Source organism: Kogia breviceps, chromosome X, assembly GCF_026419965.1.
Source record: "Kogia breviceps isolate mKogBre1 chromosome X, mKogBre1 haplotype 1, whole genome shotgun sequence".
Lineage (NCBI taxonomy): Eukaryota > Metazoa > Chordata > Mammalia > Artiodactyla > Physeteridae > Kogia > Kogia breviceps.
Window position 1 is genome coordinate 93674636 of NC_081330.1, and position 20643 is coordinate 93695278.

At 46.3% G+C, this 20643-nt stretch overlaps 2 protein-coding genes across 43 annotated transcripts in view; one reads left to right on the forward strand and one right to left on the reverse strand.

Annotated features, from left to right (window-relative positions):
• RBM10 (RNA binding motif protein 10) overlaps positions 1 to 17314 on the reverse strand; it is a 30055-nt gene extending 12741 nt beyond the window's left edge. For 4 of the 42 annotated variants that reach the window (XM_067024117.1, XM_067024113.1, XM_067024108.1 and 1 more), the window contains exons 1-4: positions 16865 to 17173; positions 14849 to 14990; positions 2298 to 2481; positions 591 to 821 (exon numbers count right to left, since the gene is read on the reverse strand). In XM_067024117.1, the coding sequence (XP_066880218.1) occupies positions 591 to 821; positions 2298 to 2481; positions 14849 to 14865 (432 nt within the window). In that variant the 5' untranslated portion in view covers positions 14866 to 14990; positions 16865 to 17173. Of the gene's footprint in view, positions 1 to 590; positions 822 to 2297; positions 2524 to 13702; positions 13779 to 14848; positions 14991 to 16833 lie in introns of all 42 variants that reach the window. The other 38 variants (XM_067024099.1, XM_067024092.1, XM_067024091.1 and 35 more) reach the window with 27 other exon arrangements.
• Positions 16834 to 19890, forward strand: NDUFB11 (NADH:ubiquinone oxidoreductase subunit B11). The gene is made up of 3 exons (XM_059050610.2): positions 16834 to 17880; positions 19379 to 19509; positions 19664 to 19890. Exons 1-3 carry the CDS (start codon positions 17674 to 17676, stop codon positions 19788 to 19790), a joined length of 465 nt encoding a protein of 154 aa, XP_058906593.1. The 5' UTR covers positions 16834 to 17673; the 3' UTR covers positions 19791 to 19890.
• The last annotated feature ends 753 nt before the right edge of the window (positions 19891 to 20643 follow it).

Below are 20643 nucleotides of genomic sequence, written 5' to 3' on the forward strand. Positions count from 1 at the left end.
CTCTAGGAGAGGTCTGCACAAGAAGGGAGGAGGATCGGAGGGAATGTCACACAGGAAAACAGGGTGGGAAGGCTGCAGCAGCAATGAAGTCAAAGGAGAACCCAAGGCTCTGTGGTCGTGCCAGTGAGGAGATCTGATGCTGCTGGCAAAAGAGGGTGGAGGGCGGGGAATGAGAATAAAACCTCAGAAAATCCCACGGGGGACCTCCCCACCCCCCAGGCCGCAGGGTCTCCGCATCATCTCTGCCACCAGAAATATCTGGCACCGGGACTGGTGAGCATCTGGCCTTTGATGGACATTTGCAGAATGGATGGATGGCCAGTGGAATGTGCAGAAGGAATGCTCTGTTCCCTCCCCCACCCACCACCACAGCCCCTGGGCCAAGTCAGCCTATCCAACGCTCCTCCCTTCCAGGCTAGGAGACAACAGGGCCTACCCAGGGGACGGATCAGTGCTGGCGGACAGAAACTAGTGGGGATAAGGCATGAAAGGTGCTGAGGTTGGGGGTAAGGGAGAAGCTGAGGGCCCTGGGGGAGACCCAGCCTGGCCTCCTGCTCTGCCACCTGCCCAGGGACACGGGGGGCACGTACGTCATCCTCAGTGGCTGCCTGTGGCAGCATCCTCAGCATGACGATGTTACTGGCCTTCTCCTCCTCCTCCTCCTCCTCCTCCTCCTCCTCCTCCTCCCCTTGCTCGGTCCGATAGTCCTGGTCCCGATAGTCGCCGTCTCGGGGGAAGCCTGGTGGGCCGGTGGGGCTGTGCCTGTGCCGCCGCCGCCGCCTACGCTGAGTCTCGGAGCCCGGGGAGGCCTCGTAGGAATCCTGGCCAACAGAATGAGATGAGAGACACCAGACGGGCAGTCAGTCTGGGGTGGGCCTAGGAGCTGGCCGCTGGCTCTCCGAGGCAGGCAGGCTCTGAAAGCCAGGGGTGGGCGGGCTCCGGCTAAAGGCTTGGGGCAGGCAAGGTGGGTAGGCCCTGGACTGCAACCCTTCTGGGGTTGGAGATTGTCCCCAGGATGCTTTTGGGGGCTGCTTTGGTGGGGAGTGGGGAGAGGCCGGTGGCAGTATTGGTGTGGGAGAGGAACTCCCACAGACAGGTGACCAGACACCATTTAAAACCTCCTTGGGAAGAGACCATTTGGGGTTGGCACACTAAACCCTGCTCTGTTTCTCCCCCATCCTCCCTCGCCAGCTCAGCTAGCATGTGCACAACTGTTCCTTGTGCCATGGAAGGCCACACCTCGCTTAAGATTCCCAGCCTGGGCCCTGCCACCAAGTCGTGGGTTTAGGAATAGCTTAAGACCTCAGCCAGAGCCAGCTAGCAGGGGCTGGCAAAGGTGCGAGGGCTACAGCACTGCCCTCTGGCCCCTGATCCTCTGCCTGGCCAGTCCTCCATCACCACCAGGCTCTCTCCTAACAGGGTGTGGTCACTGGATTCCTGGGCATTGCCCAAACCATCCTTTCAGGACTAAGCAAGCCAGGCCTGGGTCCACACCCCTCCTGCCCTCACGGAGGCCAGATAACTCAGCGCTCCACTTTTCCTGGTCCACCCAGGGCCCAGCCAGTGCCCTGGAGACATCCAGGCACAGCTCACAGCTGCCACTGAGGAAGCTTAGTTACCCACCATAGGGGTCTTTCCACTGGACCCCCCAGAGGGTGGCTGGCAGCCCACACTCTGCTTCCCACTGGAAAGGAGAGCTGTCTGCCTCTGTGGACCAGGGCCCTGACGCCCCCTCAACTTGGGGTTCCCATAACGCAAGGCTGCTTCTTCCCGTCAGATGGGGGCTCCCTGATGGTGAGCATCATGCTTCCCCACTCAGGCCAGGGCTAACTATCCAAAACGGAAATGGCTAGCTTCTGAGCTCAAAGGAGAGGCCTGAGGGAACTTCCCCTTCTGTCTAGAGGCTCTGCCACCACTGGGAATGCCCACGGTCAGCCCCCCAGAGCTGCTCTGCTTGGTGATATCCAAGTGATATCCAAGTGCCCTCCCAACCCTAGATGCCGGGTCCCCAAATTGGCTGGGAGCAGGCAGTATAGGGCTTGCAGTGAACCCTGAACAACAGGGAAGAAGGGAGACAGGTGGTGGCCAGGGGCCCTCAGAAGTATAGAGCCAAGCATGTGGAAGTTAGGGAGACCCAACTTGGGAGAGGAGCCCTCAGAGAGGGGAATGGGGACAGACCCTCCAGGTGAGGCAAAGCCACCGAGCACAGTCTGAAGGCATGGGAGCTGAGAGCTACCTGCACACGGTGCTGCAGCCAGACAGAGGCCCTGCAGGAGCTGGCCCTCCCCTGCCCTCACCTCTGCACTCTGCTCCTCGGACGAGTCGTCATAGTCGTGCTTGCCCTCCTGGCTGCCATACTCGCGGGGATACGAGCGGTAGTCCATGTCCCGGTAGTCGTGATCCCGGCTGCGGTTCTCACCACCATCATCCTGTGAACGATCAGTGGCTCCGTAACGGCCAGTCCTGTCTCCACGACCCCCTCTGGGGAAAGAAGGATGGGGAGGGAAGAGAGGGCAGTCCTTTCTGAAAGGTGCGAGAGGTGAGAGTGACCCCACCCCCCCCCAGACCCTCAGCCCCGCCCCCTGACAGGGATCCCTACATGCTGACCCTGTGTGGCAAGCTGGCTCCCACCTCTCCCTCAAATCTAACCCACTTCTCTCCTTCCCCTCCCCACCTCTCCATTCCCTCACTGGGCTCTCAGATGTGGAACAATGCTCACCAAGGTCCTACAAGGTCTGCAGGGTCCTCCGGGATGAGGTCCCTGCCGACCTCTTTCCTTCCACCTCATCGTGCACTGCGCTAGCCTGCCCCTCTGTCCACGGTCACCTTGCTAGCAATGGCAGCTGTTTGTACATATGTATGTATGTATTTATTTCGCGCGGGCTTTTCTCTGGTTGCGGCGAGCGGAGGCTACTCTTCGTTGTGGTACGCGGGCTTCTCATATGCATGTATTTATTTCGCACGGGCTTTTCTCTGGTTGCGGTGAGTGGAGGTTACTCTGCATTGCAGTACGCGGGCTTCTCATTGTATGTATGTATGTATGTATGTATGTATGTATGTATTTATTTATTTATTTATTTCGCGCGGGCTTTTCTCTGGTTGCGGCGAGCGGAGGCTACTCTTCGTTGTGGTACGTGGGCTTCTCATTGTATGTATGTACGTATGTATGTATTTATTTCACGTGGGCTTTTCTCTGGTTGGTGCAAGCAGGGGCTACTCTTTGTTGTGGTGCGCGGGCTTCTCATTGCGGTGGCTTCTCCTGTTGCGGAACACGGGCTCTAGGCATGCGGGCTTCAGCAGTTGTGGCGCATGGGCTCAGTAGTCGTGGCTCATGGGCTCTAGAGTGCAGGCTCAGTATTTGTGGCACGTGGGCTTAGCTGCTCCGCAGCATGTGGGATCCTCCTGGACCAGGACTTGAACCCGTGTCCCCTGCACTGGCAGGCGGATTCTTCACCACTGCGCCACCAGGAAAGCCCCTGGCAGCTGTTTTGTTAAAATTTCTCCTATTGCAATAACTGTAAAATAATTATCTAAACATTGATTTAATGTGCATTTCTTTTTTTTTTTCCGGTACACGGGCCTCTCACTGCTGTGGCCTCTCCCGCTGCAGAGCACAGGCTCTGGACGCGCAGGCTCAGCGGCCATGGCTCACGGGCCCAGCCGCTCCACGGCACGTGGGATCCTCCCGGACCGGGGCGCGAACCCACGTCCCCTGCATCGGCAGGCAGACTCTCAACCACTGCGCCACCAGGAAAGCCCTAATGTGCATTTCTTTGATGATTTAAAAAATTACTAGACTGAGTTTGGGGAGATGAGGGAACCACCTATTCGGTTCACTGCCCTATTCCCCAAAGCTTGGCTTAGTGCCTAATACTCAGCAGGTGCCCAATAATTATTCTTTGATAAAATAATGACTCTAAAGAGCACTGAGGAACCATTGGACCACCAGGAAACTCCCTCTAAAAGTATTCTAAAAGCAACCAATATATATCTACTTAAAACAAGACAAAAATGGACACCACCATAGACTACTACTAGCAGGATCCCAATCCTGATACTAGAATATCCATTATCAACACCATTATTAACATTATTCTAAGATACTTGCTATTAAACAATTAAAGGGGAAAAAGATTAAAAGCTGGAAACGAAAAGGTAAAATTACCATTACTTGTAGATGATATGAGGATGTATCTGCCTAAGCCTAAGAGAATCAACTGAGAAATGATTATAAATAATAAGATAAATCAGTAAAGATGCTGGGTTCAAAAATTAATATGCAGAAATAAATATTGTGCATGTATTCAGAGAGCCACTGTTTAGAAATAGGAAGATCCCAAGTATCACTGCATCCAAAAGGTTAAATACCTAGACATGTGCAAGATCTTATGACTATACTTCACACATATAAGCCAGGATACATTTGAAATGGGTCAAAGATTTAAATGGAAGAAATTAAACCATAGAGGAAAAGAAGAATAAAACACGAGATAGTTTTTTGATAATCCTGAAATGGGGAAAACTATGACCTAAATCCAGAAGCCACAGAAGAAAAGACTTTAATTTTTTTTATTTTATTTTTTTGCGGTACGCGGGCCTCTCACTGCTGTGGCCTCTCCCGTTGCAGAGCACAGGCTCCGGACGCGCAGGCTCAGCGGCCATGGCTCACGGGCCCAGCCGCTGCGCGGCATGTGGGATCCTCCCGGACCGGGGCACGAACCCGCGTCCCCTGCATCGGCAGGCAGACTCTCAACCACTGCGCCACCAGGGGAGCCCAAGACTATTAAATCTGACTACATAAAATTAAAATCTGACTACATAAAAATAAAATCTGACTACATAAAAATAAAATCTGACTACATAAAAATAAAATCTGACTACATAAAAATAAAACAGGGCGCCCAAGACTATTAAATCTGACTACATAAAAATAAAATCTGACTACATAAAAATAAAATCTGACTACATAAAAATAAAACAGGGCTTCCCTGGTGGCGCAGTGGTTGAGAGTCCGCCTGCCGATGCAGGGGACGCGGGTTCATGCCCCGGTCCGGGAGGATCCCACATGCCACGCAGCGGCTGGGCCCGTGAGCCATGGCCGCTGAGCCTGCGCGTCCGGAGCCTGTGCTCCGCAACGGGAGAGGCCACAGCAGTGAGAGGCCCGCGTACCGCAAAAAAATAAAATTAAATAAAAAAATAAATAAAAAATAAATAAAAATAAAAAATAAAACATTTCTGCTTGGAAAAAACAAACACCATCACAAGCCAAGTCAAGACAAACAATAAACAGGGAAAAGGGAAAAAGAAAAAGGGAACTGAATTCACAGAAAATAATACAGTTGACCCTTGAACAATGCGGGGGTTAGGGGCACCGACCCTCTGCTCAGTTGAAAATCCGAGTATAACTTAGAGTCAGGTCTCTGTATCTGTGGTTCCTCCACATGCTCAAATTCAACCAACCATGGATCCTGTAGCATTGTAGTATTTACTATTGAAAAGAATCTGTGTATCAGTGGGCCTATGCAGTTCAAACCTGTGCTGTTCAAGGGTCAACTGTACAGATGGTTTATACTTGAAAAGATGCTCTATCTCACTCATAATGAAAGATGAAAATTAAAACTATACTGGATAGGTCATTTTTATAACACTTAAAATTTATTTTTATATATTTTTCCTAAATCATTTTTATTGTGATAAAATATATATAACAAGAACTTTACCTTTTTTTAAATAAATTTTTAATTTATATTTATTTACTATTTTTGGCTGTGTTGGGTCTTCGTTGCTGCACGCGGGCTTTCTCTAGTTGTGGCGAGTGGGGGCTATTCTTCGTTGCGGTGCACAGGCTTCTCTTGTAGCGGAGCGCAGGCTCTAGAGTGCGTGGGCTTCAGTAGATGTGGCACGTGGGTTCTAGAGCGCAGGCTCAGTAGTTGTGGTGCACGGGCTTAGCTGCTCCGCAGCATGTGGGATCTTCCCGGACCAGGGCTCGAACCCGTGTCCCCTGCATTGGCAGGCGGATTCTTACCACTGCGCCACCAGGGAAGCCCAAGGACTTTACCATTTTAAAGCGTACAACTCAGTGGCACAAAGTACACTCAAAATGTTGTAGTCATCACCACTATCTATTTCTAGAACCTTTTCATCACCCAAACAGAAACTCTGTACCCTAATTAAATAATTCCCCACACCACCTGGCAACCTCTACTCTACTTTCTGTCTCTATGAGTTTGCCTATTCTAGGTACCTCATACACATGGACTCATATAACATTTGTCCCTTTGTGCCTGGCTTATCTCACTTAGCAGAATGTTTTCAAGGTTCATGTTACAGAATGCATCAGAATTTCATTTCTTTTCATGGCCATATATGTATGTATGGTATATACCACATCTGTTGATGGACACCTGGGTTGTTTCCACCTACTGGTTGTTTTGGATATTGTGAGTAATGCTGCTATGAACACTGGTGTACAAGTATCTGTTTGAGTCCCTGCTTTCAGTTCTTTTGGGTACACACCCAGAGTGGAATTGCTGAATCCTATGGTAACTGATTTTTTTGAGGAACTGCCAAACAGTGTTCCATAACAGCTGTACCATTATATATTCCTACCAGCAATGCACAAAGCTTCCAATTTCTCCACATCCTCATTAACACTTGTTATTTTGCATTTTTCATGTGCTTATTGGCCAATTATACACCTTCTTTGGAGAAATGTCTATTCAAGTCTTTTGCCCATTTTTGAATTAGGTTTTTCTATTGCTCTTGTAGTTCTTTATACATCCTGGTTGTTAATCCCTTATCAGATACATGATTTACAAACACATTCCCCCATTCTGTGGGATGTCTTTTCATTCTTTGATGTATAAAAGTTTCTAATTTGATAAAGTCAAACTTATTTTTAAGAAATGATAATTTTAGATTTACAGAAAAGTTCAAAGATAATACAATTCTCATATACCTTTCACCCAGTTTCTCCTAATGTGAAGAGAACCATGGTACATTTGCCAGAACTAAAAAGTTAACTAAACTGTAGACTTCATTAGCATTTCACCAATTTTTCCACTACTATCCCCTTTCTGTTCCAGGATCTAATCCAAGATACCACATTGCATTTAGTCATCATGCCCCCTTAGTCTCCTCTGGCCTGTGAAAGTTTCTCAGTCTTGCCTTGTTTTTTTATGACCTTGACACAATTTTGAAGCATATTGGTCAGGTATTTTGTAGAATGTACCTCAACTTGGGTTTATCTGATGTGTTGTTGTGATTAGACTTGAGGTTATGGTTTTTTGAAGAATACAATAGAGGTGCCCTTCTGATCACATCAGATCTCAGGGGCATGCTATCAACGTGACTTACCACTGGTGACGCTGAAGTTGATCATCTGGTTATGGTGGGGTCTGTCATGTTTCTCCACTGTAAAGTTTCTTTTTCCCTTACACTCTATTCTTTAGAAGCGAGTCACTAAGATCAGCCCACACTCAAGAGGAAGAAAATTAAGCTCTACTTTCTAGAGTGGGGAGTATCTACATATATTATTTGGAATTCTTCTGTAAGGAAGATCTGTGATTGAATGTTTTTAACTCAACAAATCTGCAAAAGTCCAAATGTTTGACAACAAACTGTTGGCAAGGCCGTATGGGAAATAGGCACTCTCATATTGGTAGTAGGAGTGAAAATGGAATGATCCTCATGGATGGGAATTTGTCAATAGCTGGTAAACTAAAAATCTATATACTCTCTGACCCCCAATTCTCCTTCTGGGAATTTAATGTACTGATACACTTGCACATATACAGAAACAGTATTCTCAATGCAACAATGTTTATAACAGCGAAGGACAAGAAACAACTTAGAGTCAGGAAAATTCTGTTTAAAAAAAGACTAATGATGGAGAGAGGAACACCACCAAATATTAAAACATATTAAAAAGTTGGAGCAATTGAAACACAAATGGACAGATCAGTAAAATCAAATAGAGTTCATAGTATACAAATACACATATAGAAATTTAGAATCAGCCTAAGGTTGCATTTCAAATGAACAAGGAGAAAATGGATTAGTCAATAAATACTAGGTGTGATAACTGTCTAGCTCAGGAATTGGTAAACCACAGCCAGGGGGCCAAATTCAGTCACCTAAATAAAGTTTTCTTGAACACAGCTATACCCATTCATTTACATATTGTCTGTGGTTGCTTTCCGCAGACTGGTTGTGACAGACTGTATGGTCTTCGATGCCAAAAAATATTTACTATCAGGTCCTTTACAGAAAAAGTGTGTTGACCTTTAAGAAAATAAAGTGGTTTATCTACCTCATTGCTTACACCAAGTAAATTCTAGATGGTCAAAAATTTAAGTCCCTGAATAGACACCTTAAAAATATTAGAAAGAAAATGTAAGAAAGAAACTGATTACCTCAAGAATGGGGAAGACCTTTACTAAGTAAGGCAAAACCCAGAAGTCATAAAATATTTTTAAAAATGATAAATCTGGCTTCATAAAAAATTTTAAATATCTAGAGTATAAAAAATACCATAAACAAATAAACATGTGATAAAACAAATACGGTAAAATGTTAATAGTAGAATCCAGTGGATGGATATAGAGGTGTTCACTGTAAAATTCTTTCAACTTTGCTGTATGCTTGAAATTTCATAATAAAATATTAGAAAACCCCCCAAAAGCTAAAAGGTAATTAACAAATGGGAAAAATAAAATGTTTCCAGACATTTCAGTTGGTTTGCAATTTTTCAAAATTGTTCATTCATTTATTCATTCAACAAATAGTAATGTAACATTTGCTATGTGTCAGGTACTATTCTAGGTGCTGAGGATACTGCTATGAACAAAATGAAGTCTCTGACCTTGTGAACTTGGCTTAGAACCCAAATTGTTTCCTTAATGATAAATGCCTAGACAAGAAGTGGCTGGTATGAGAGATATGAGTATTTTTAAGGTTTTTGATATGAACAATGTTTTTCATTGTTGCTTAATGTAAGTATCCCTCAATATTTGTACTCTAGTTATCAGAATCTAAGAACTGAACAGATTTGGGGACTTCCCTGGTGGTGCAGTGGTTAAGAATCTGCCTGCCAATGTAGGGGACATGGGTTTGAGCCCTGGTCCAGGAAGATCCCACATGCTGCAGAGCAACTAAGCCTATGCACCACAACTACTAAGCCCGCATGCCACAACTACTGAAGCACACGCGCCTAGAGCCAGTGCTCCTCAACAAGAGAAGCCACCGCAATGAGAATCCCGCACACCGCAATGAAGAGTAGCCCCTGCTCGCCACAACTAGAGAAAGCCCCTGCACAGCAACAAAGACCCAACACAGCCTAAATAAATAAATAAATAAATAAATGAAACCCCCCAAAACTGAATAGAGTTGAATAAATGTTCAGATGAAATCCTGAACTGACACTCAGCATCTAAACCAAATAAATTTGGATACTGGACTCTTGCTACCTAAACTCAGGAAGGGAAAAGATTTGGATAGTAAGGGATACTTTTCATTGGCCACAGAGCACTTTGACTAAATACCTTCCAAAGGTAGTCCCCATTCATAATACATTTCTAGGAAGCTGGACTGAATCATAATATAAGAGGATCTCCACAAAATGAGTATATTTCTGGAAAACATAAAATGCCATAATTGGCAGAAGTAGACAAAATGATAATCAAAAACCCAGGCCCCTTTAAAGGTGAGTTATACCAAACTTTCAAGGGACAGATAAGTCTTATATGAGTTCCTCCAATAAAGACAGAAATAGCAAAAGATGCCAGATTCATGTCATGAGGCCACCTTGATTCAATGCCAGATAAATACTAGAAAAGGAAATTATAGGACCCCATCACTGATGGACACAGATGCAAATATCCTAAATAAAACAATTATCTAATCAAATGTAACAGTGTTTTGAAAGTATACACATTATTTAAATAATTTTTCTTCCAAAAATTCATGAGTAAACATTAGAAAAACACAAATTGAGAAACATCTACAAAACAACTGACATGTACTCTTTAAACATCAAGTTCATAAAAGACAAAGACTGAATAACTATTCCAGATTAAAGGAGACTAAAAAACAAAGTAGCTCAATGTGATGTGTGATCTTGGATTGGATACTGGATTAGGGAAAAACAGCTATAAAAGACATTTTTGGAAGAACTGATGACATCTGAATATAGACTTTAAGACAAAAGTATTGTATAAATGTTAAATTTCTTGATATTGATAAGCATCCTGGGATTATGAAAGAGAAAGTGGGATGAACATGCTGTAGTACTTACTGGTCATGTCTGCCACTAACTCAAATGAGTCAGAAAAAACATGTTATGTATAGAAAGTGGAGGAGGAGTAGAGGGAAGGGAGAAGGAAGAGGGGAAGGGAGAGGGGAGGAGAAAAGGGAGAGGGGAGGAAAAAGAGGGGGAAGGAGAAAGGAGTAGGCTTGTAGGTAGGTAAAGCGAATGTGGCAAAATGTTTACAATTAGTGGTTCTGGGTAGAGGATTAAGGGAGCTCGTTGTACTTGCAATTTTTTTTTTTTGTAAATCTGAAGTTTTTTCAAAATGAGAAGTTATAAACATACACATACATACCATGATCAAGGAGGGTATACCTCAATAATATCAAGGATGAAACTGAATGCAATTTATGAAGTTGATGGACAAAAGGAGGAAAAAAAGCATGTAATTATGAAGTTCAATACTCATTTCGGATCAGTCTTAGCAAACTAAAATTAGAGAATTTTCTTGATTTATTAAAGACTAAATTCTAAAAGCCTACAGTACACATCACACTTGATGGCTAAGCAAAAGGGGCTTCCTATCAGGCCTGGATTGACTGTCTGTCTGCAGATGTCCTTTATGGAAAAGAAAATAAACTATATTGTTTAAGCCATTATTCTTTGGATTTTCAGTTACAACCTGCCAAAATGAATCTATACTTGTGATTCTTAACTAAAATGAATCTTAATCAGCATCACGGATACTATTGATCAAAAGTCCTGGTCAGGGCTATAAGTGAAAGAAATAAGAAAAGCCAGGATTGGTTTGTACACAACATGGCTAACTACTTAGAAAGACCATCAAAGTCAACAATGAATGAGTAGAAATAACAGTGGAACACAGCAGAGATAAGATAACTTACAAAAACCAACAGCTTTCCTCTACCCCAGTAAATACCAGCTTAGAAAATAAAAAAACAAGATGCGAATAAAAACTACTGAAGCACCTAGGAATTACTTTAACAAACAATACACGACCAGATTAAACTTAAAAGCTTTTGCACAGCAAAGAAAACCATCAACAAAACAAAGCAAGACAACTGACTGAATGGGAGAAAATATTTGCAAATGATATGACCAATAAGGGGTTAATATCCAAAATATATAAACAGCTCATACAACTCAATATCAAACAAACAAACAGAAACAAACAAACCCAATTTAAAAATGGACAGAAGGGGGCTTCCCTGGTGGCGCAGTTGTTGAGAATCCGCCTGCCGATGCAGGGGACGGCGGGTTCGTGCCCCGATCCTGAAAGATCCCACATGCCGCGGAGCGGCTGGGCCCGTGAGCCATGGCCGCTGAGCCTGCGCGTCCGGAGCCTGTGCTCCGCAATGGGAGAGGCCACAACAGTGAGAGGCCCGCGTACCACAAAAAAAAAAAAAAAAAAAAAGGGCAGAAGACCTGAATAGACATTTTTCCAAAAAAGACATACAGATGGCCAAGAGGCACATGAAAAGATGTTCAACATCGTTAATCATCAGAGAAATGCAAATTAAAACCATAATGAGATATCACCTCACACCTGTCAGAATGAATATCATCAAAAAGAACACAGACAACAAATGTTGGTGAGGATGTGGAGAAAAGGGGACCCTCGTACACTGTTGGTGGGAATGTAAAATGGTGCAGCGACTGTGGAAAACAGTATGAAAGCATCTCAAAAAACTAAAAACAGGGGCTTCCCTGGTGGCGCAGTGGTTGAGAGTCCGCCTGCCGATGCAGGAGACACGGGTTCGTGCCCTGGTCCGGGAAGATCCCACATGCCGCGGAGCAACTAAGCCCGTGAGCCATGGCCGCTAGGCCTGCGCGTCCGGAGCCTGTGCTCCGCAACGGGAGAGGCCACAACAGTGAGAGGCCCGCATACCGCAAAAAAAAAAAAAAAACAAACAAACAAACAAAAAAAAACAGTCCACTCCTGGGTATATATCTGAAAAAAATGCAAACACTAATTCAAAAAGATGCATGTACCCTAATGTTCACAGCAGCATTATTTACAACTGCCAAGATATGGAAGCAACTTAAGTGTGCATGAACAGATAAATGGCTAAAGAAGATGTGGCACATATATACAATGGAATATTACTCAGCCATAAAAAAAGAATGAAATTTTGCCATTTGCAACAACATGAATGGACTTGGAGGGTATTAATGCTAAATGAAGTAAGTCAGAGAAAGATAAATTCTGTATATCACTTATATGTGGAATCTAAAACTTAAAACAAACTAATGAATATAACAAAACAGAAACAAATTCACAGATTAGAGAACTAATGGTTACCAGTGGGGAAAAGGAAGGGGGGAGGGACAAGATAGGGGTAGGGCATTAAGAGGTACAAACTACTATGTATAAAATAAATAAGCTATAAGGATATATTGTACAATGTAGGGAATATAGCCAGTATTTTATAATAACTATGAAAGGAATATATAATCTTTAAAAACTGTATCACTATGCTGCACACCTGAAACTTATATAATATTATACATCAATTTTTAAAAAAGGAATACCAAAGACCTGTATTTTGTTTTATTCCGATTTTTATGTCCTTTAAACGAATTTTATAGATCTTTGTGACCTGTTTCAGAGGATGAGATGACTACTTACAAAGCTGACAATTCTCCCCCAATTAATATATAAATTCAATGTAATCTCAATCAAAATTCTTGAACTTTTTGAAGGACTTGATAAGTTTTTTATATAAAGCTCCAAAATGACTAAATCAACTTTGAAAAATAAGAGCAAAGTAGGAGCTATAGTGGAGGAAAATAAAACCAGAACCTACATTATAACATATTCAAAAGAGGCCTCTAGATGGATTTAAAGATGTGAATGCAAAAGGTAAAACTATAGAATGAGAACAATCTTTGTGATCCAGAGATAGGAATAGAGAAGATTCTGAAAGGACAGCTTATAGGACAAAAAAGTGATGAATTTCAGCACACCAAAATTAAAAACAGGTATCCATCCTTGAGGGAATCATTAAGTAAAAGGCAGTAGGCACATGCCACGGTGTCTTTGGGACCAACTAGAAGCAAAGCACTAACATACACATGGCAATACAGACAGATTTTTAAAATGCAGGGCTAAGTAATACAAAGTCCAGGAAACAGAATGAAGACTGTAATACTCTGCCATTTGTGTAAATTGAAAACACACACACTCAAAACACTACATATTTTAGAAGGATACGTTTCAAATACAACAGAGCAGCTGCCTACAGCTATGGGTACTGGAAATAAAAAAGGAAAAAATAAATATGGCAAGAGAAGGTCTTGTGCCAACCTATGATAGAAATGTACTTTGAACTGGAAAAGTATGATTAACTCAAACCTCTGCACTTGAGGTCCTTTAAAAGCTAAAAGAAAGCCAGTGGCTTTATTTGGTAATGAAGTCTAAGGCAAGTATCTTACCTACTCAAACTCAGAAACTGCCACAGAGCTCTTCCAGTGAATACCATCCAAAATCGAATGCCTTTCAATACACATTCTGAAAGAAAGTCAAGGCTGAATAACACTAGAGGATGACCACATCAAGTCTGGGCTCATCACTTTTCAGAAAACAAAATATTATAAATCTATATTTTAGAAAAGGTGGTGGTAGCAGAAACCCTTTGTTAAGACATTAAAAAATTATTTCCTCCCTGACTTTTCATAAATCTACTGACTCTTAATAGAGGCTCTCTGGGAGAATTAGGTTTACTTTCCTATACAATCTTTAAATGTCAGGAATAAATCATCTTCGTTAGAATCAAGCGAGGTGATCCACCATTATGGTAAGGATATAGCCCAGGATCTCTGTATTTCACCAAGTGTCCCAACTGTTTCTTGTTCGTACCAGAGTTTAAAAATAACTGTATAAGAGTGTCCCATTCCAAGACAAGTATCACACCAACTTCAGCCCACCCTGTCCCTGAATCCTAAATCTTAAAAATGCAGTGCTGAGTAATACTATCTGACCTGGCTTGCCCCATACATTTTCTGGGCAAATTCCTGACTCTGAAGGTACCACTCCTCTCCATCCCTCAAACCCAAAGCTACAGCCCACACCTCTCTCCTGAGAATCCACAGCACTTACAACCCACTCACTGCTCATCTCTGCCTGGGCAGTCATGCACCTCCGCCTCTCCTCCTGCAGTGGCTGTCCACACCTTGGCGAATGGCACCATATACCTACCTGGGTCATCCAAACTGGAAACCTAGGCATCAGTCTCCATTCCTCCCTTTCTCTTGATCCCTTCCCACCCTGCAACCAAACATGGCACCTATCAAGCTGTTTTGTAATGACCTGTAAACTGTGTGGTCTCCCTTGTGAGACCCTAAGTAAGGAGAAGGCTACAATCTTATTTGTCTCAATTCACCAATGCACTCCCAGAGCCTAGCACAGGTCCTGGCTCACAAGTGCCAAGTAAATGTCTGCTGAAAAGAAAGCAATCATCTGCTGCGCTGTTTTTTGTTGTTGTTTTCTGCACAAAAGCCCCCTCCTAGCACTTTCCTGGATCAGCTCTCACACAGGGACAAGCCTAGGTTGCTTGGCAAAGGTGGGAGCAGGTAACTCACCGTCTTTCATACTCCATGTCCTGATAGGGCCTGCGGGGGCTGCTGGGGCCCCTCCTCAGCCGCTGGCTCCGTTTCACTTCCCAGCCACCCCCACTGCTGCCACCATGATCTGCCAGCCTGGGTGATGCCTCCTGCAGGGACTCTGGAGAGAGCAGAAGGAAGAAAGGGGTCAAGGCAGTTGGGGCAGAAAGGGCCTCCTTGAGAAATGCTTATTGTGAAGGCTTTCTGCTGTCCCTGAGCCCAGCGACGCTGTTTCCCAACTCCTGGTGCTCCTGTGGACCAAAGCAGGAAGGCAGTTCCTATCTGGCCTGCTGCTTCGTTTCCCTACAAACGTGAGGCTAGAGCCGGCCGCCCTAGAAACAGCATGGCCTTCAGCAGACAGCATCTTGCAGAGAGACCCGGTGGTGCCACCAATTCTATGATCAGGGCTTTGCCACCTGAGACTGGTAGACAAGTCAAGCCCGGAGCTACCTGCCCAGGGGGGCTCTAACTGCTGGATGACTTGTCTGAGATCAGGCACATTAGGCATGGAGGCGAGACTTCACAACGGGAGTCCCAGGCACCCACCAAGCTTCTTCCATGAGCCCTCAGGTGCCATTTCATCCTCCCAAGAAGATGCTGGCTGCCCACTGAGACAGCAGGAGACCACGAAAGGCTCAGGGGGTGAAGGGGTAACTTGGCAATGAGACAGCTGCCGCCTCCCTAGGCTCCGAGCCAACACAGTTTTGGCCCTCACAGGGCAACTGGCTCAGCCCTGAGCCCTGTCTCTTATGCACAGCCAGGTCCCCCAAGGCGGCTCCCTCCCCAGGGCACTGGGCCCAAGTTATTCAGAGGTAATAAGGAGCCCTTTCGGAGCCTGTTTTGAACCACTGTTACTCTGCTGGGATGGAAGGGCAGTCCCTTCCCGCAACCCTCAGGGCTGCGGTGAGAACGAAGGAAGGCCTGAGAGCCATGTGACCGGGCCAGGGGTCACCACGAAGTATCCCAGAATCTTCAGGCCCCACCCTCTAAACAAGAATCAGGCAAAGTCAGGCGTTAACAGCACCTGCCCAACACTAGGTTGCCACCACACCTTTCCTCCTTGTATACACTCACACCAATTTTCTCTTCCTCTTCAAGCCACAGGGAACCAGAGTTACCTGCTCCCAGATGGGTAAGAGTTAGAATCACAACCAGGGGCCCCACTGGATGAGAGCCAGAGACAAAACCCTCAGTAGATCTGGCAAAGGGGCCAGAGACATACACTGGTATCCACAAGAGATAGGGACCAAAGTCACAGACTCAAGCCCCGAGTAACTACGGGCCAAAATCACAGACAGGAACCCACAATCAACACGGGCCATAATCACACACTGAGGCCCCCTTTCACAGGATGAGCGTCAGAGTAACAGATACGAACCCCCCCAAAAAAAAGAGAAGGGGAAATAAGTCTTACACACGTTCCTTGCACTCCCCGCCCCCACCCACTAAGTGGATTAGGGCCAATCGTAAGAAGACTTTCTATGGATAAGGACCCCTCCCCATGGATAAGGACCAGGGTTAGAGACACACACTCCGAGAATAGAGACCCGAGTCATACCGATGTTCTCCCTCCTCCCCCACCCAAGAATAAGGATCAGAGCCACAAAACACTTCCCCATGGGTAGGTAAGTACCAAAGTCACACACGAGAGCACACTTCTATGAATAAAAAGCAAAGTCGCAGACACCCGCCTCCCACGGATAAAGTTCGGCATCGCAGACACAGTGAGCCACAGTAGCCCACTCCCATTCGTCCCTCCCTTCCCCCAACCCGCGTGCACCCATCCAGTGTCCCAATCGCGCACGCGCCTCTGCTCTCTAAAGGAGAAAAACAAAAAACAAAAAGACACCCCCTCCCCGGCTCAGACCGTGCAGGCATCGGTCGGTTCTTTGCGAAGCCCAGACCCGCCGCCCGCAGTCCGCCCTCCCGCCTCCTCTACGAACCCCCCCACCCAGGCCCCTTACCTCCGCCCCCACGACCAGCGTCGACGCTCACCTTCTCGGCCCGGGCTGTCAAGGGAGGGCTCTCGGACATCACCTCGGCCCGCCGCCACCTCCTCCAACTCTCCCAGCTCAGCCGGAGCCGATCCGCGCAGCTACCAAGTCCGAGGCCAGGGGCGGAAGGGCGGAGGATGAGGGGAAGGGCGGAGGAGGGGGATAGGGGAGAAGCGCGAGGCGCGTTACCCTCCCCTGGAAACCCACTGCCGCCTACTCCCAGCCGGCGGCGATCACCAGCACAAAATGGCGACGACAAGAAGAGAGCCGGCGCTTCGACCACCATCCACCTACTAAGGGAGCGCGCTCTGGCCTGCCCAGTCTATTGGTTGCTGTCCGCCGTTGGCCAGCCCCGGCTTGCTCTGATTGGCAGGTGTACGCCACCTCCCTGCTCCCCTTGCGTACTCCCACAAGTCGAGAAAAGGAGCAGCAATTGGCCAATCCAGCGAGGCGCTTTTAAGAAAGCTTGGCTTCCTTCTAAGATGAAAGACCAACGGAAGCTCCGCCCTTTTCGCCAGAGGGTGAGGGAGCTCTCTGTGTGATTGGCTAGGAACGGAAACCACGCAAGTGCCACCGCTTTATTTTCACGGAAATTCCATAGCCTGATCGAGAGGATAAGAAGATGGTTGCTTCCGTGAGGCCATGACAGAGGGAGGGAAAGAGGACGCCTCGCCCTTCTGAAAACAAAATCTCGACTCGGGGCCTATTTAGTGTGTCGGGGGCGGAGCGACAATTCTCGCGCTCGGACCAGCTGCAGCTGCGCAGTCACATTTCCGTCCCCGCCCCCGGGAAACTGCATAACGATCTGTCATGGCGGCCGGGATGTTAGGTTTGTGTGGCCGCCGCCTTTTGGCGGTGGCGGCGAGGCGAGGGCTCCCGGCTGCCCGTGTTCGCTGGGAATCCAGCTCCTCCAGGGCTGTGATCGCCCCGTCCGCTGTGGCGGGAAAGCGGCCGCCGGAACCAACTTTACGCTGGCAGGAGGACCCAGATCCCGAGGACGAAAACCTCTATGAGAAGGTGAGAGGGAGGAGAAACGGGACGCAGGAAGGGTCAGTCGGGGACCGGCGGATGGGGCGCCATAGAGGACGGTCTTAGTCGGCTGAAGATTGCACAGCTGGCGAAATCCTTGAAGATTTGGGAATTTTGCCTAGCTTGTTTAACTCCTTTGTCCCCTGATCACCTTCGGGTTCAGGGCCAGAGGCGAGATTGGCCTTATTTTGCAGACAGATATCAACCCTGAAGTGGACAGTGCTCAAAACACATTTGAAGCTATATAACAACAGTAATACTAAACACTGATATAGTGCTTGCTTAGGTGTTTGAAACACTTTACATATGTTAACTCATTTAATCCTCATAGCAACCTTATTTCAAGGTAGGTAGTATTAGTGTACCCATTCTACAGATGAGGAAACAAGCATAAATATGTTAAGTGAGTTGTCCAAGCTCACATAACTGAATGTGTGGTGGAGCCAGGTCTGCTGTGCTATACCGATATCAGAGACTGAAATCAGAATGCCTGAGTTGGAATACAGGCAGTGACCTTGGGCAAGTAGCTAAACCCCTTGGTGCCTCAATTTCTATGTTAAGATGGGGAAAGTGTTAGGACACCTTCCAAAAAATTAAAATACTACAGTACACCTGCCTCGTGTAATTAAATGAGTGAAAATGCTCAAAACAGCAGGTGGCACTTAGTAAGTACTCAGCATTAGAAGGTGTTAATTATTCTTGGCACTTTCCACTTCACTGGGATATTGTGCAGTTTGTGCTTGTGAAGAGGCCTGGCATATAATAGTTACTTCATTAATGCTAATCTCTGGTTGAGGGGCTGGGATATATAGGATGCTTATTCATTTATTCATTCATTCTGTAACTATGTATTGAGGGCCTGCTGAAATGCCAGGTTAAGTTCAGGGTGCTAGGGATTCAGCAGTATGGAAATCAGATAAAGCCCTTGCTTTCACAGAGCTTACGTGGTAGTGGAGAATACTGAAAATAAACATGTAAAATGTTAGAAAACAGTAATATAGAGTATGTAATCAATAATATAAGATGATGTGATCAGAGGATTTGGAGGATATGCTACTTTGGTAAACTAGTAAATGCTAGAAAGTTAAGCAAGGTAAGAGGATGGAGAGTGACTTGGGGGTAGGGAGTTAATAGGTTGAGCCATTTTTGACCTGTAAAAATGGCAATTTTCTGTAGTTCAACTTAATAGATAAGGTGACTAGGGAGTGCCTCCTAAGGGGAGTGATGATGAAGCCAAAACCTTGAATGAGGAGACAGATCCAGCCACAACTAGATCTGGGGGAAAGGCTTTCCAGGGTGAGGGAACAGCAGGTGCAAAGGCCCTGTGGTGGGAAGGAGCTTGACAAGTCCTAAGAATAGAGAAGAATTTAGGGAGGGAGGGGAGATAGGTCCAAGGTGAAATTGGAGACCAGGTTATGCAGCGCCAGCATAAGGCTTTGTGGAGCAGCAGGAAGCCCTCATTGACCTCTTCTTCTCTTTGCCATAGAACCCAGACTCCCACGGTTATGACAGGGACCCTGCTGTGGACCTCTGGAACATGCGGGTCGTCTTCTTCTTTGGCTTCTCCATCATCTTGGTCCTTGGCAGCACCTTTGTGGCTTATCTGCCTGACTACAGGTGCATGGGGTGTCAAAGAGAGTGGGATGGGTCGGGGCAGAAGCAGGGGTAGAGATTGAAGGAGACTGCCAGAAATCCTGTCCCTGGGGAGCTAAGATGGGGATTGGTGTCCATTGAGGCTCCCTCACATCTACCCCCACGCTGCTGCCTTCAGGATGCAGGAGTGGGCCCGCCGGGAAGCTGAGAGGCTTGTAAAATACCGAGAGGCCAATGGCCTCCCCATCATGGACTCCAACTGCTTCGACCCCAGCAAGATCCAGATGCCAGAGGATGAGGACTAACCGGTTACTGAAAGGGGCTTAAGAAGCAGCACCTTCTCCACCCCTTGTCTGCCATCTGCCCTCTCTTCAGAGCACCTAATTAAAGGGACTGAAACTGTGACTGGCTGGTGTTGCTTTTGTTGTAAGGGGGATGTGGGAGTGGGATGTCAGGCTTTAAAAGCCTTTTCTGGGTATTCTGGTTATCTGTTGCCATGTGACAAACACCCTAAAACTCAGTGGCTTAAAATGACAATTTACTATTACCTTTCATGGTCCTGTGGTTGACCAGGCTCAACTAGGTGGTCCTTCTTGGGGTCTTGGGTGGCTTGGGCTGGAATCATCTGGAGGCTCAACTGGGCTGGACATCCAAGATGGCTTCTGTATTCCCATGTTTGGTACTTGAGTCTTCTATGTGGCCTCTCTTTCCAGCAGAATCACCTGGGCTTTTTATGTGGTGGCTCAGGCCTTCTCTGGATCAAGGCGTAGCATATGAGAAGAAATTGACGGCAGCCGTATTTAGAAAAAAGCTACCACACTGGGACCGCCTATGCTGGAAGAAGGGCCAGGGTGACCAGGGATTGAGGGTGGTGGGTCAGAGCAGGGCTTTTCTATTGCTGAGGATGAATGTTTGTCTCCCTCCCTGGCTTCTTCTCTGTTTCTCTCAGCCCTGGGGTTTCTGCCTTTGTCTTGTGTCTTGGTGAGTCTGGATGCCTCTCTCTTCCCCTCTGCCCCAATCTGGATGGTCTCTAACTCAAGATGCACATCTCTGTGTGTGTGCATATATGTCTGTTTCTCTCTCTGCCTCCTTATCTCTCTCTCTGTCTTTCTGTGTCTCTCTTTCGAGCAGGAAGTCTCTCTCCACTGCCCACCCCAT